Below are 14,181 nucleotides of genomic sequence, written 5' to 3'. Positions count from 1 at the left end.
CCCCCCCCCCCCCCCCCCCCCCCCCCCCACAGCGCCATGTTGTCTCCCCTCCCCGAACCAGTCCCTGCCCCTGCACAAGCATTATTGGTTGTCTCATCCGCTTCTCCCCAATCCCTGTCTTGTTATTGGACTTCGGTTCTCCCGTATCCCCCATTGGTTAGCAGAGCCCTCAAGCCACTCCCTTTTCCCCAGACCTTGGCCCAATCACATTCCTCCTTCTAAGCCCTCCCCCGGAGACCTTAAAAACCCACGGGAGTTTCAAATAAACCACTTTTCGCCCCTGGAATCCAGAGAAGAGACTTGGTGGCTCTTTCCTCCTTCTGAAGGGGGATCACGCCACTGAGACCCTCTCCGAGAAACCGCGAGCGAGGAGTCGCTAGAATAAACTCTGTTAGTGAGGCACTGGAACAGGTTACCCAGAGAAGTTATGGATGCCCCATCCCTGGAACTGTTCAAGGCCAGGTTTGATGGGGCCCTGAGCAACCTGATTTAGTGATCTAGTGTAGGCCTTATCAAACCCCATCTCCTCCTTTTACGCAGCATCAGATGACAATTTCCCAATTAAATCAAAAGCTCTTCTGTAGAAAATGCCATAAGCTTCTGTGCCCAGAATCTTCCTAAGAAAACACACACAGGAGTGGGCAGAGCCCAGGTACTATGTCAAGCATCAAAGTCCATACCTGGGCTGCACCTGAATGTGCAAATATGACATGAAGCATGCTGTAATACAAAATTATGTAAATATGTCACAACGTGCTACGGATTCTCCAGTACAGCACTAATCCATACTAGTGTAAACTGGGTACAAGGGAACACTGACAGAAGATTCTGTTTCACACAAGGATAACATGTTGGAGAAGGGAGGAACTGTTAAGCTTTTTCACCTCAAAGATTTCTAAATTAGTGAGGCTTCATGTGAAGTTGGGGGTTACCCGGGTGTGATTTTAGTTGCAGGCCAGATGGGCACCTCTGCTATGCTGGAAGCATAACAGTTTGATAACACTAGCAGACCTAACATATCACAGAGATTTAAAGGAAACCTGTGTGAAACCCATCTGTGTCACAGAGATGACACCATGTGATAAAGAAAGTACTGTGATGTGAAGTCCTGGAACATGCAAGGATTAATGAGTGAACACCAAAAGGTTTTTATAAAGAGCTGAAGGAGATAACTCTTCTTGTTCCAGAAACAAGTTTTAGACATACATTTCATCCTTCTTTCAACCCACTTAGCATACTGCACATGTACTACTAAAATGAGGACCTACTGAGACGATAACACAGTAGTGTAGTAGCATTCATTTTTAAAAAGAAAAAATGAAACTGACCTGAATTAGTTTTATGGTCCCACAATCCTTTTCTGAATAGCTACCACAAAACTCCCACCCTGAGGTGAGGAATTTTGAGTGACACCGACATCTCAGCAAACCTGCAAGCTCACTGACTCAGTGCAGCAATGGAAAAACAATGGGTGAAGGTACTTGAACTCATTTAAATTCAGTCTCAGAAAAGAGGTCCGGGGACTTGATCTCAGTGCATGAAGCTACACAAGAGTGTGAATTCTTTATGTCTGTGAACTCTAAACATGCAAGAGATGAAGAAGACACTCTACTGCTTTTTGTCACAGAGACAAAGTTCAGTTTGGGACAGCAATATTACAGCAATTCCTGTATAAGCTGCTGAAAAATAAAGACCAGTACAACACCACTTTGCAGAATAAAACCTGAATAAGACTTTGATCTGCTAAAAATAAATGCATGTCGCAGAAAAATGTTGAATACAGCAGACCTGATGAAACCAGTGCCTCCTTCATACTGCAGGCTGTAATATGACAAGAAAGCATAATTGTTTTTTTTAAATTAAATTATGACTTCAGGCCTGATTTTGTTTTCAGTTATATTGTCCTGAAAAGGAACAGCTTCACTAAGTCCATAAGTTTGCATTCATGCAACTCTGGGGAGAGAGAACAACCAGACTTTACAGATCTATGCTTGAGGAGAATGAATCTTTTGAAAGATGAACACGAACACACACATATACATATATATACACGTGAATAGATGCATTTCACCCACCTATTTCATCTCCTAGAGAGGAGTTCAGTATTGCACCAGCAGACATAACTACTGCACAGCTCCCAAAGCCATGTGTATATAATTTGCCCAGTGGAATTTGGGGAACGTGCTTTTCCCATCCAAGAGTGGAGAATGGAGCCTCCTTGCCATCTATTGTTTTCACATTCACTCTTTCTTTTAGTTCACAGAATAGCTGGTCTCCTGTCAACTTGGAGTTTCGTTTCCCCTTGAACCGCACCCCATGCTTATTGGTACTCAAATAATCTTTCATCGCCTTCTGCAGTCGAGGGTTTAGCATCTTGGATGAGACATCCCCTTTCCAAAGCTTGTAAAGAAAGGATTTCGACATTGTAGAATACAGCCCATCCCAGTCATCAGATTCATCAAGCATCTGGCTTCTCCTATGCTTTATGCTCCTTCTCCTCATTCTTCTCTGATGGCTCCAGTTGTTCTGCAAAATATTTACTTCTGCATTATTCACATCAGCTGAGATGAATTTTTCTATCTCTTGAAGGTGGTTGTGTGACCGAGGCTGACCAGCAGCAAATAAATAATCATCATTCACTTGGTAATCACTTTTTGATTTTCTTCCTAACTGGGATGGAAAAAACTCATTTTCATTTCTAAAGGCATCTTCCAATACAGTCCATTTCTTAGAATTTCCAGTTCCTGATTTAAATGTACCTAGGAGATCTTCATTAAGAAGTACCTCATTCCCATCAATGGTTTCAGAGAATGATGGATCATGAATGGCTCCCATGATGACTCTCTGCTTGCCTTGAAGGGGCAGAAGTCTCTTAGTTTCAATGTAAGAAAAGGAACTTGGAACTGGTTCAGCAGTGTTGCTATCTGTAAAATAGATGAACATCACCAGGAAAAGAAGACCCCATGCAAAGATACCAAACAGCATGAGTTGTTTCCATTGCTTCAAGTTAGGTTTCATGGCAATGGCTTTACCAGCTCCTCTGTGCCTTGAAGTATTGGTGAAGGAAAATGAAACCTGTAGAAAACATCAAGTACCATTAAAAATTGTTCTAAAAATAGATACAATTCAGAAATATTTTAACACACATTGATAGAAGGTGCAGAATTAATCTCCAAGCTGTAGCACAGAAGATTCAGTAGCAGAAACAAACTCCAGAGCCTGCAGACACTGTAGGAGTGACAGGCTTTGGCTGTAACCACACCGTGACAGCTGCTAGCTACAAAAGAAGCTGGTGGCCAGTTTCTACAGTAACACTGGATCCTGCCTTCAGGGAGATCATGTGCCTGTCTGCTTCTGATATACCCAATGTAGCATTAAGAGAGCAAAAGCAAAACCCATGCCTGGCTGCATGCACAGTGGGAACAATATTAGCTGTCTTCTCTTTTGCCACTGAAAGTCCTTATGTAGTGGAACTGCGAGCAAGCCTGTCCCTAGAGGGACTAGGCAGGGACAAACTCTAAGCTGGCAGCCATCCTCTGGAAAGGATGGTGCTCTGTGGATCTCATCAGGGGGCATAAGGGAAAGCATTCTACCAGAGGGGAACCTTTTCCTCAGCTGGTATGAACTGGCACAGCACGAGTGGCTATTTGTTGCCCAGTACCAGACCCAAGTAAGAATGACTGCTGTACCTCTGCCATGGATGCTTGAATGCTGCATGCCCACTGAGTTGGAATGAAGGAGTTCTGCACATCAGGGTCTGAGGGGTTTGTATTTTCCAAAAAGAAGAATGGATGGCACAACTATCTAAACACATTCCTTTAGGATAATATACAGATTTACATAAGGGGGGTGGGTAGAGAATGCCAGAACTAGACCTGGACATCTGTGCTCTACTAATATCTGGGGGTTTTGGACAGCTTGTGCATTAGTGGAGGCATGCATGGTCCAAATGAAATAAAGTCTGATCGAGGGGGCTGTGTTCCAAGGAAAATATACTAACACATTGCTGGACCATCAAGCACGCTAAGCCCTTACATGAACCCACTTTCTTAATCAAGTGGTGTGGGCATCAGTTACAAAGCTGACTGAAGAAAGTACAGCCCTTCCCTATCATAAACCTTCACCATTCACCTCCCTGCACCATGGTCATCTTCAGCCTCAGATGCTACACTTCAGTGTAACTCAGTGTACTAATTAGAGACAGATCACTTAACTGATCTGAATGTAAAAAGAAGCCCCTTCTTCTGAAGTTTTCTTTCTAACCCTATTTGTTTCAAGAGCCACTTAACGGTGGGACTTAAGAGTCACTTGTACCAGCCAGCTGCGACTGGGAAAGGAGAAGGAGCATAGAGGCAGGCTTGGCTTTCATTACCAGCCTGTGCCTCAGGAGCCACCACCTCATCATATCACATCTGAACAGCACACATAGCTTACACACCTCTGATAACACACTGCCTGCCCACACCTGACCATCACAAGGGACCAAACCCAGTCACCATACGCTGTCACCTTTCTGCAAGCTGCTGAAGTACATCAAAGCTAAGTGCAAAGTTTAGATCAAAGCTATAACTAAGGCTGTGTTTTCACATTAAAAAAAAACAGTAATAACACCAGTATAAGATGTTCCCCGCTCTGTCCCATATTCCTGCAATGTGCCTCTGCTGCTGCCAATACCCCTGTGTACAGGGCTGGCATATTACAAACTGAACCAGTAAACTGATACAGCAGAGGAAATACATGTTAGAGGGGATTTTTGTTTTAGTTTTGTTTTGTTGGGGTTTTTTTAAACTAGGTCAGCCCCTTTATCCACCACAGTGTGGTCACACAGCCAGTTGTTTCAGCACAAACAGGGAAATCGCCTACCACAATGCAGAGGCGAGAACAAACTGCAGGTTTTGTATTAACAGGGATAATTCAGGCTAGCATTTCTGCTGACCTCCTGAGAATGTGAGACTGCAGTATTACATTTCCAAACACAGTCTATTTTAACGATCTAGACAAAGCCTAGAACATTTGGCTCAAGGCAATGTCCAAACAGAGAGAGAATTCAAAAAGTTACACTTGGATGACACAATTTTATTGCAAACACATTCATTTCTAATACGCTGAAAAAAAAAATCATGATTGTGATAACCCAGTGCTCCACACACATTTGGCTTGGCTCACAGAAACCACATGGGAGAAAGCTATTACTCCAACTAACCCATTTCCTACTTGCACTCTGCTGCTGCAAGATTTTTCTCTGCAGTACCTCGACACTCCCCCCACTTCTAATTTTAAATCACTGCAGGTGATGTCCTGTGGGAGTCGCCTTACAGTATATGGCTGTTGTGCAAGTGAGGTCTGCCCTGAACTTACTGCAACCTGCCCACTCAACAGTGTTCAGATGGTTTGCATTTTTAAATCAGCATTCTTCACCCATCTGAACTGCTTCCATCCCTTGTTATCATTTTTCCTGATATGTTTCCCCAGCACTTTTCAACACGTGGCTTCCAAACCACTGTGTAAGTTAGCCTTTGCTCAGTCAGATGTTTCTCCTGCTGAATATACATTTCTTACAGGATTGCAATGGTAGCATCTTGCATAATCTTTTTAACAGATAAGCTTGCAGGAAGTCAAAGTTATAAAGGAAGAGGTCACTAATATTTTTCTGAGTTATTGAGTCATGTAACAAGTCCAGTCACAATTTAAAATAATGCATAACAAAATCTCATGTTTTTCTCATTTTTTCCCAAGCTTTGTTGTATCTTGTAAACAGAATATTTTGATAAGAAACCAAAAGGTTTAGTCTTACTTCAGGTGCGAGACTACAAAACTTTCTAATTGTCTGTGATTGCATGTGTTTGGTGCAGCAGACTGCCTCAGCATAAAAAATTAGTCAGGACTCCTAAATTCAATATTCAGGTTAAAATCTGACAAAGGACTGAGATGCATTATTAATTATTTTTAAATTAAGGTAAACTAATTTCCGTCCCCCACCCCCAACACTTAGGAGGTCATGAAAGCACACTCATCTTGGTCAGCATGGACATATAAGCATGCATATGATTACCTTCTTTGTGTAGAAAAAAAATCATCTGTGTAAAATAAAAACCAGCATACAACAGTATATTTGCCAACACTGCAAGCAAAAGGAGAGGGACCAATGAGAATAAATCCAAAAACTTTACACATTAGCCACCACAGAAGCTTATCTGCAATTCCTCATTGCAAGTGGGGCCTCAAAAAGGATACTCAAATCTCTTGAAGACCAGAGCTATGCAGGCAAATCTCTGTGCTGCTTTAATGTTTTTTTGCTCACAAGAAATGCCTTGTCCTCCAGCAGTACAGCTGAGCTGGAAATGAATTCAAGGTCATTACTGTATTAGCTGCAAGAGGACTTCTACAACCTCACAGGATCTTGAAAGCTGTGTGTGGAAAGCTGCCCTAAGTCCAGAGAAATATCAGTTTATCTTATATCCCTCTACTATAAACATCCAGTCCTCTCCCCCTCAGCCCCTGCAGCTTCTCACACCTCACAGTCTCTGACTTTGAGAATGTCTGGGAGGAAAGGGCAGCCCTTTCGCATGCTTCCCACCACCCTCCTGCTGGCAGCAGACCCCTGCGCTGCTCACAGGGGTATATTCCTCTTTACCACCTGGGGATGCACTTGGATTCTCGCCCTGTGCTGCTGAAGGCAGCACATCTCAATTGAAAAGAAAAAAACATTTGTGTAGGACACCAGAAGTGATGATTGCAATGAATTACACTGGCCAAATAAATAAAAACAGGTGGCTTCATGGGTACAATTACTGAAATCCACTGGATGCTTCAGGAATAAACTTCCATCTCCCTCTTATTTACACTCATCATACAGTTTCCAAACTGTTAAAGCAATTCTACACAAGTTTTTAAATTATCATTTATGTTTCTCATTCCAGTTTCACCATCCCTGCCATAATAATCCTCTCTACTTACAGACAACGGAGACTGCTGGAGTCAAAGCTCTTGCTGAGAAGGACCAGAGGAATAAGTCTACCCCTGGGGGAAACACCCAAGACTTAACCCAACCCAGCTTCCTCTTCAGCAGAAATAATAAGTCTGTTTGCCCCAGAGGCTGAAGATTTCATTTTCTTACATATCTCCCTTCTGATGGGCTCTTTCAATCATTAACTGATTTCAGTTCCAAATACCATATGGAGAACAGCTTTTTTCTTACCCAGTCTGGTTGTTTGCACAAAAGCCACGGAAAACATTAGACAAGGTACAAATCAGTGAAGTGGGCAGAAAGGGGAGACTTATTTGCTTAAGAGAAATACTAGCAGCAGCTATGAAAAAGAAAGGCAAACCCTAGTGGTATCTTTGACGCATCCCAGGAAATAAAGGCAATTCCCCAGTGGAAATTAAAGGCTGATTTTCAAGAAACGGCACCCACTTGTGGGAAATTTCATTTTGCTATGCTAAGATGCAAGAAACCAATGAGTTCCCTCTCCCTTTATAAAGCCCATTGTTTTGCAACAAGGAGCACTTTTCATTTTTCTGAAGTAGGCCTCCTGACTATTTCTTAAATGAGAAGAGATGGATGAGGGAGATTTTTTTTTTTATTCCTTTGAAACATTCCTTCCTTTCAACACTGTCTATTGTTAAAATTAATTTGTACAGACCCTGGCAGCTCAGAGGTCAGGATGGTTCAAGTTGATGTGCTAAGATGTGTACTGTTATGTTAAACAGGGTTTTTCTTGGCTGCAGCTTTACAGCGAGAAGGTCACCTCAGGGTTATTTGGGGTAGCAAATGTTAGCCGTGGGCAACCGTTCCCAAAGGGCTGAGAATCAGACCAAGGTTTACTTGATGGAAAGCTTAGGCGGCCTGAACGGACAGCAAATGCTCCTTCAGTTTGCTTCATCTCTCAGTCAGCTAATTCCAGCGTATTAAGAAACCTCTGGCATAGGGCAAGACGGCTGGAGGCTGCATTTCCAGGGTGGGGAATACGCTCGTCCTCTCATGTGGGGAGTGCCAAATTGGTTTTAGTGTTATCGCATCATTTCTGCGGTGGAAGCCACACAGTAGTCAGCAACAGACAGGCAAGACTGTGGGGAGTGGTGACTGCCAAACGATGTATATTAGTCTGTGGATGGCCTGGGTATTTGTCTTATTGGCTGTGATTATGCCTCCTAATTAATGAATCTCTTTTGGACAACTTCCTTGTTAGTCCCGATAAATCTGGCTCTTTCCTTCAACGTTATTCAGAGGAGTCAAGCTGCATACAGTATTATTTGTGGCAACCTAAAACAATGTCTTCTGAAGTGAAGAAAAAACACCCAAAACCAAAGAAGCAGGATTTTTTTTTTCCAGTATTGCCTTTTAAACCTATTTTAGTTATATACTTAGGAAAAATTAGGTATTCAAATGATGGTATTGCTAACCTGAATCACCACTAAACGAGGCATCCCAAGCTAGGACATTTGGAAAGCGCAGCCTCAGGTTCTTGATTTTGAGGATGCAGTGTGCCTGTTCTCAGGTCCCCTAATAAAACCTAGGATTTCAAGTAAAAGGGGAGGTGCTGGAGTGACTTTTTTTTTTTTTTTTTTATTTTTACTAATGACCCACTTCCAGGAGCTTAGGCTGTAAGAAAATTGCCAAATATAGTGAAACTTGCAGTAAAACTCACTTGAGTTGGCAACCTGGCAGCTGGAGAAATGCTCAATGGGGTTTCTGTCAGGGAATGTGTCCTAGATTATTCTGCAGGAGACTGGGGGCTTAGATGCATCAATCTATGGGTTTTAGTGGGAGGTCAAAGTTATCTTCTATGCATCTGATATCTACTATCCACCCTCCACCATAAAGTTCAAGCTGCCTAGCATCAAAGCCAGCTATCACTTTCCCACAGCCCACAATGCCACCTGCACAGTCCAGAGACCACATACAGGTTATTTGAGCGTGGGTTGACAGAAGGGAAGTAAAAATAGCTGTACCAGCTCTTAGCCTTCACATATAGACTTTCCCACCACCAATGGAAACGTTCAACATGGTAGCAATGGTCAGAGAAAACCTGGCTTCGCAGTGACTGATTGCACCTCGGGGGACAACCTCCACCTAATCAACTTGCAGTAGCTTCTCTCAGGAGCCATGACAGCAGCTCTCACTCTGACATTCCCTGAGATTCACCACTCCAGCCAGGATCTCCTCCCAGATTTCAAGTCAGGGGAGACAACTCAACCTCTTTGTCTCTTCCAGACTGGTTATGAGCCAATCACAGTCTTGTTATTCTAACTGAGGGTTTCTACAGAAATGCACTACATACCACTTCATGTGAAATTCAGTACAACTTCAGTGTAAATTACTTCCAGAATCTTTAATCAAAATTACAAAGGGGCAGCAGTGTCACAGAGTTATGCTGAAAACAAGCAATTTTCACAACATAAATCACCCCCCACAGCCTCTCAAGGAGGCCCTCACATAGCCACATACTACCTGCACTCAGCCTTTTCTATTTCTGACCCCTGTTTTTGCCATTTGCACTTGCCATACCTTTGTCATGTCCCTGGCCCTGTTCACAGCAGGACACAAAAGTTCAAGGCTGCTTCAAGTTATTGCAAATGCCAGTGGAGCTTGGTTCCACCATGGACAGGAGTGCAGAAATCACCACTTTGGCCACAGTCCCTAGGATACCCTCACACACAGTAAAGAAGCAGATGAAGTATCTCTTTTCTACCCTTGCAGATCTACCAGTGTGTTTTGGATGGGTTTTGCTCACATTTCAGCTGCATAGCACTGCCTTTTGATCCAAACAGAGGGGTGGGGGGGTGGAGGGGAATCAAGTCATCTACATCAGTATAAAACCACCGCAGATATCCAAAGACAGTGCAAGTCACTTTTCCAAAGCAAAATTCAGTATGCCACTGCACAGTCATGGCATACTGAATACAATCCAGCTTTGTACAAACACCATCCTAGTTGGTTCCACTCTAACACCTCTGCAGTTCTCTTGCAGAACAAACCACAGAGCCGCACATGGTTTTTCTGTGCTACCTTTGTGCAGCTCCCTCACATAAACTGCAGCTTGCAGAGGAACTGCAGTTGTTCCCAGAGGATCTGATCACCATCAAGGTCCTGCAAAGCCAAACTCTGTGCAGGCTGAAGCATCAAGCTAGCTGAAGATAAAAGCCAGGTGTTTAAACAAGGTGACCAGACTAATGGCCATCACTTACTTGTGCATCCTGCATTCATACATAACCACCTTATTAAGGTATTTAGTTTTATTGCTGCAGCGAGGTCAATGAGGAGTAAGTGAGTAGCACAACATAGGAAGGAAGAAGCAAGGGCTGAGGGAGGCTGTAGCACTGGGCTGGATGGGAAGAAAGTCTGCCTGTAGGGCAGCATAGAGGATACAAAGGCAGAGAGACTAAATAAACTATGCTTATAGTGCTAGTGGAAGAGAAAAACAATACCTGCCAGAAACAGGGACACCTCAGCACCATGGGGGTGAGAACTGGAAGCGAAAACTTCCTTTCACTGGAACGATCACTTCCCTTTGGGGAAGCACCAGGAGAGCCTTCTACTGCTGAGGGCAGGCTCTGGACCTGAGCATCCTACCCTGTTTCTCCCAATCAACAAATGGGAAAGAGGCCACCATGTTCCTTCAGCAGGTGTGAGCGGCAGGACCTGCGCTGTGTCTTTCCCTCTTATTCTGGACAGTCCATTCCAGTTTAATGTGCTGCTTCCTGCCAACCCTGTGCTTGGGAAAGGGGACTCTTGGGCACTGACCCTGTTCCTTGCAGATGGAGCACAGCCCTTGCACCAGAGCACCCTTGGACTGAGCTTTGCAATGAATTAGCACCCAAAACAGCTGCACATATTTTCCCCTGTGAATGTTACTTCACACCCCACGCAGAGATGCTCCAAAATACAGGCACAGATGGTGCCTTAGGACCCACAACACAAGCCCATCTTCAGCACAGCCTGGCTTTCTGTGGGACTTATTCTTCCCTGCCCAAAGAATAAGATTTTAATCCCATTCCCCCCAGCAAAAGAAGAGTTCAGGAGCAGCCTGTGCTTATGTTCTGTTGTCATGTGTAACTAAACAGGATGGCAAGACCATCTTAATGCCCCAAAACAATACAGAGAGATGCAGAGAAATGGATAGTACTACTCAGTGTCTAATAAAACATAAGAAAAAAACCCCAGCCAACAAACATAACTGCATCTAGTCCCTCCCTCTTTTTAAGGGACAGCTTTTGATACCATACTTGCAAAAACACATAATTCAAAAAAGGAAGGAAGTGCTCTGAGGGTTTTTTATTTAAAGCTTAACAGGATAAACAAATCACAGTCTCATTAAATCACACAAATCTCAGGCTGCACAGAAGACTAAACCACGAGAAATAGGACGTTACAAATCCTCATGCAGTTCTACATTTCCAGCACAACAGCTCATTTTATTTCTGCTCTTGGCAAGGTTAGAATAAAAGGCTTCTTTTCTTTGCTCCATAAATGTTTTTAGATGCTATATCACTTGAACTTAACACAGCAGTAATTGCACTGAAAAAGGGCAATCTGAATTGCATCCTGAAAGAAGGAAACATTTATGCTAACGCACACACGAACAGAGAGCACAGTTACAAAAGATCTGTTTCAATTCTATCACAAAAACCTTGACCAAATTCGCTAACTCTTCCAGACAGAAGTGACTGGAGAATTTTCATTTTCTACTCTAAAGTAACATTTCTGAGATATACTGATTATCCAGATCTCAATATAGCAGTATATTTTACATCTGCCAGTATGTTCTTACTGTATGTTTCTAACCCTGTAGGTACTGTTTTGCTTTCCTTTTTATTACTAACTTCTTTATTAGACTGTAGTTTGTCTTTTTACATTTGTTCCAGAAAGCAAGCAAGCCTGCTCTTGTTTAAAAATTCTAAAAAATAAAATAAAATTGTAACAAATTGTTACTTATTTCTCAGCTATATCTCAGTGCCAATTTCTATTTGTTTTATGTTAGTAAAATAATTGTAGGAGGCCATTTAGAAAATCATCATTGTTAATGGCTTATTTCTATATACTTACATACATACATACAAACAACATGCCTTCTATGTGCTTATTTGCCTTAGGCTAAAAGCTTGAATGAAAAATTTCACCCTGGAAGAAGGCCTGTCAAACTGAAGTATGAAGTCAGTTTTGCCCTTGTTACATTACAATCTAAAAATGAAGTTTCCCGGACTGAAATAATTTCCCCCCCTTTTTGTATATTTTAATATTTAACATGACTACGCTGATAATAAGCCAACTTACACTAGCTGGGATGTTTTGTTTGGCTTCATAAAGCAAAATAAAGTGGTATTAGTATTTTTTTTCTTTCTTTCTCTCTGTTCTGGCACTGTTTTATGCATGGCTCTGGGCAATATTAGCTTAAACTATGACTAGATCAACAGAAATCTCTTCTGTAGGGGATACAGCTGTTTGTAATCTGACACGAAACACTGGAACCTGAATTCTACCTGCCTGGATATTTTGCAGAGAAACAGGATCTCTAACAACTACCATTGTGAAACCAGTATGAGCAATAGTTAAAAAGCAAGGTTGTTGGTTGGATTTTTCATAGCCTTTTCTTCCAGCACTTGCCATTCATTCCCTACAAATACAACTGGTTTAACAAGGTGGAAGTAGCAGAAAAAACATTAGGGTCTCTGAAATCTCTGACACCATAAAAACAGTGAGAAAGTGAGGTGAGAAGAAAGACAGCTGGCTAGTTCTCAAGATTATTTGCATTTGTTGTTTTTGTTATAAAAGTTGAAATGATGGGATAAGATTCTGAGAGCATCCTCACCGGATGTAACTATGAAATTACCATTTAATGGTAATTTTCACCATCATAAAAGACAACAAAATCTGAAACCTTGTGTTTTGAGATCTACTACAGATGAATCTGTGGAAGAGTAAATACTTTTCTTTCCAAGATACTTGGCAGAGGTTTCTGTCATGCCTTTAAAGTAAAGTCTCATACTGACTTTGAAACCTGAAGCTAACCAGTATACATGCAATATATTCCTTTCCTTCAATTGTTCAACAGATGGGATTGTCAAATTTTTCATTAAAATATTGCTTAGTATTTCAATTGATGGCTATGTCTCTTCTTGGTTTTCAGCCAACAGGCAGGTCTTTGAATTATTCCTGATTTCATTAAAAGAATGCCCTTTCAAGATTGCCTTTAAGTAGCCGAGACATGTAAACCCTTGCCTGTCTTTTGCACACTCTGCTTAGAAGATGCAGATAAAGGGTATCCTCTTGCCCGGCACAGAGCATAGCTGTCCTCTCAGGAAGATGTCACAAACATCTGAAACTTGTTTTCTCCCCCTCCTCTCCTCTTCCCCCTTGCCGTACACTGACAATTCAGCATCCATGGGAACACCCCCTCTCAGCTGTGGCAAGGATAGCTGAGGTCTGCCCACACTCCCCTAGCACACCCACCTACTTGCTTTCCCAGGGAGCGTCTTCTGAGACAGTGCTTGCTTCTCTTCAGGTTCGTGGCATTCCCAGGAAACATGAGTTCATAGTGCTACTGTCTGCCATTTAGAAAAGCTATTGGTAACATTCAAGCAAACCATTTGGAGAATCAGGAAAAAAGTTCACAAGGGTGGAGATGAATGTTTATGTGATTTTCCTCCTTGCCTAGGATAATACAGCCCCAACCCTTGTATGCATCTTCTAAGTGCTTAAGGCACAGGGCAAGTAATAAAGTGAAGCCAATTCACTGCCGTAAATCAATCAGACGAAGGTTGTCTCTGCCAACATGAAAAGAGACTGTTCTGAAAAAGAAATCTTTGGTTTAACATAGATTGATTCCTCAGCAACACCCAATCCTGTCAAATCTATTCTGCTGATGGGGTTTAGTCTTACTTCAATCTCATTCAGATACTAAATAAATGGGGGAAAAAAAATTAGTCTGATGTAAAAACTAATGCTTAACGTTTCTAACATTTTCACAATTCTTGCTTTTATTTCCTGATTTACATCTATATTTCTTGTCACTATGTTAGTAGAGATGTTTTAATAACAGTTAAAACTTCTATAGCAGATAGAGAGTATACTACACAGGATGACTGCAAGCAAAGCAAAATTTTCCTACTTTCATCAGGTTGGGAAGGTTTTTTAACTGTTGGAGAAACAGTTGGAGAAAAATGCATTGAAGTTCATGCTAA

At 42.1% G+C, this 14,181-nt stretch overlaps 1 protein-coding gene across 2 annotated transcripts in view; it reads right to left on the bottom strand.

Moving 5' to 3' along the window:
- ST6GAL2 (ST6 beta-galactoside alpha-2,6-sialyltransferase 2) overlaps positions 1 to 14,181 on the bottom strand; it is a 175,555-nt gene that overhangs the window by 23,097 nt on the left and 138,277 nt on the right. For both annotated transcript variants that reach the window (XM_027640882.1, XM_027640879.1), the window contains exon 2: positions 2,076 to 3,075. In XM_027640882.1, the coding sequence (XP_027496683.1) occupies positions 2,076 to 3,018 (943 nt within the window). In that variant the 5' untranslated portion in view covers positions 3,019 to 3,075. The remainder of the gene's footprint in view (positions 1 to 2,075; positions 3,076 to 14,181) is intronic.

The sequence above is a fragment of the Corapipo altera genome, unplaced genomic scaffold, assembly GCF_003945725.1.
Source record: "Corapipo altera isolate COAL_440 unplaced genomic scaffold, ASM394572v1 0, whole genome shotgun sequence".
Classification (NCBI taxonomy): domain Eukaryota; kingdom Metazoa; phylum Chordata; class Aves; order Passeriformes; family Pipridae; genus Corapipo; species Corapipo altera.
This window is presented reverse-complemented; position numbering and strand designations above follow the sequence as displayed.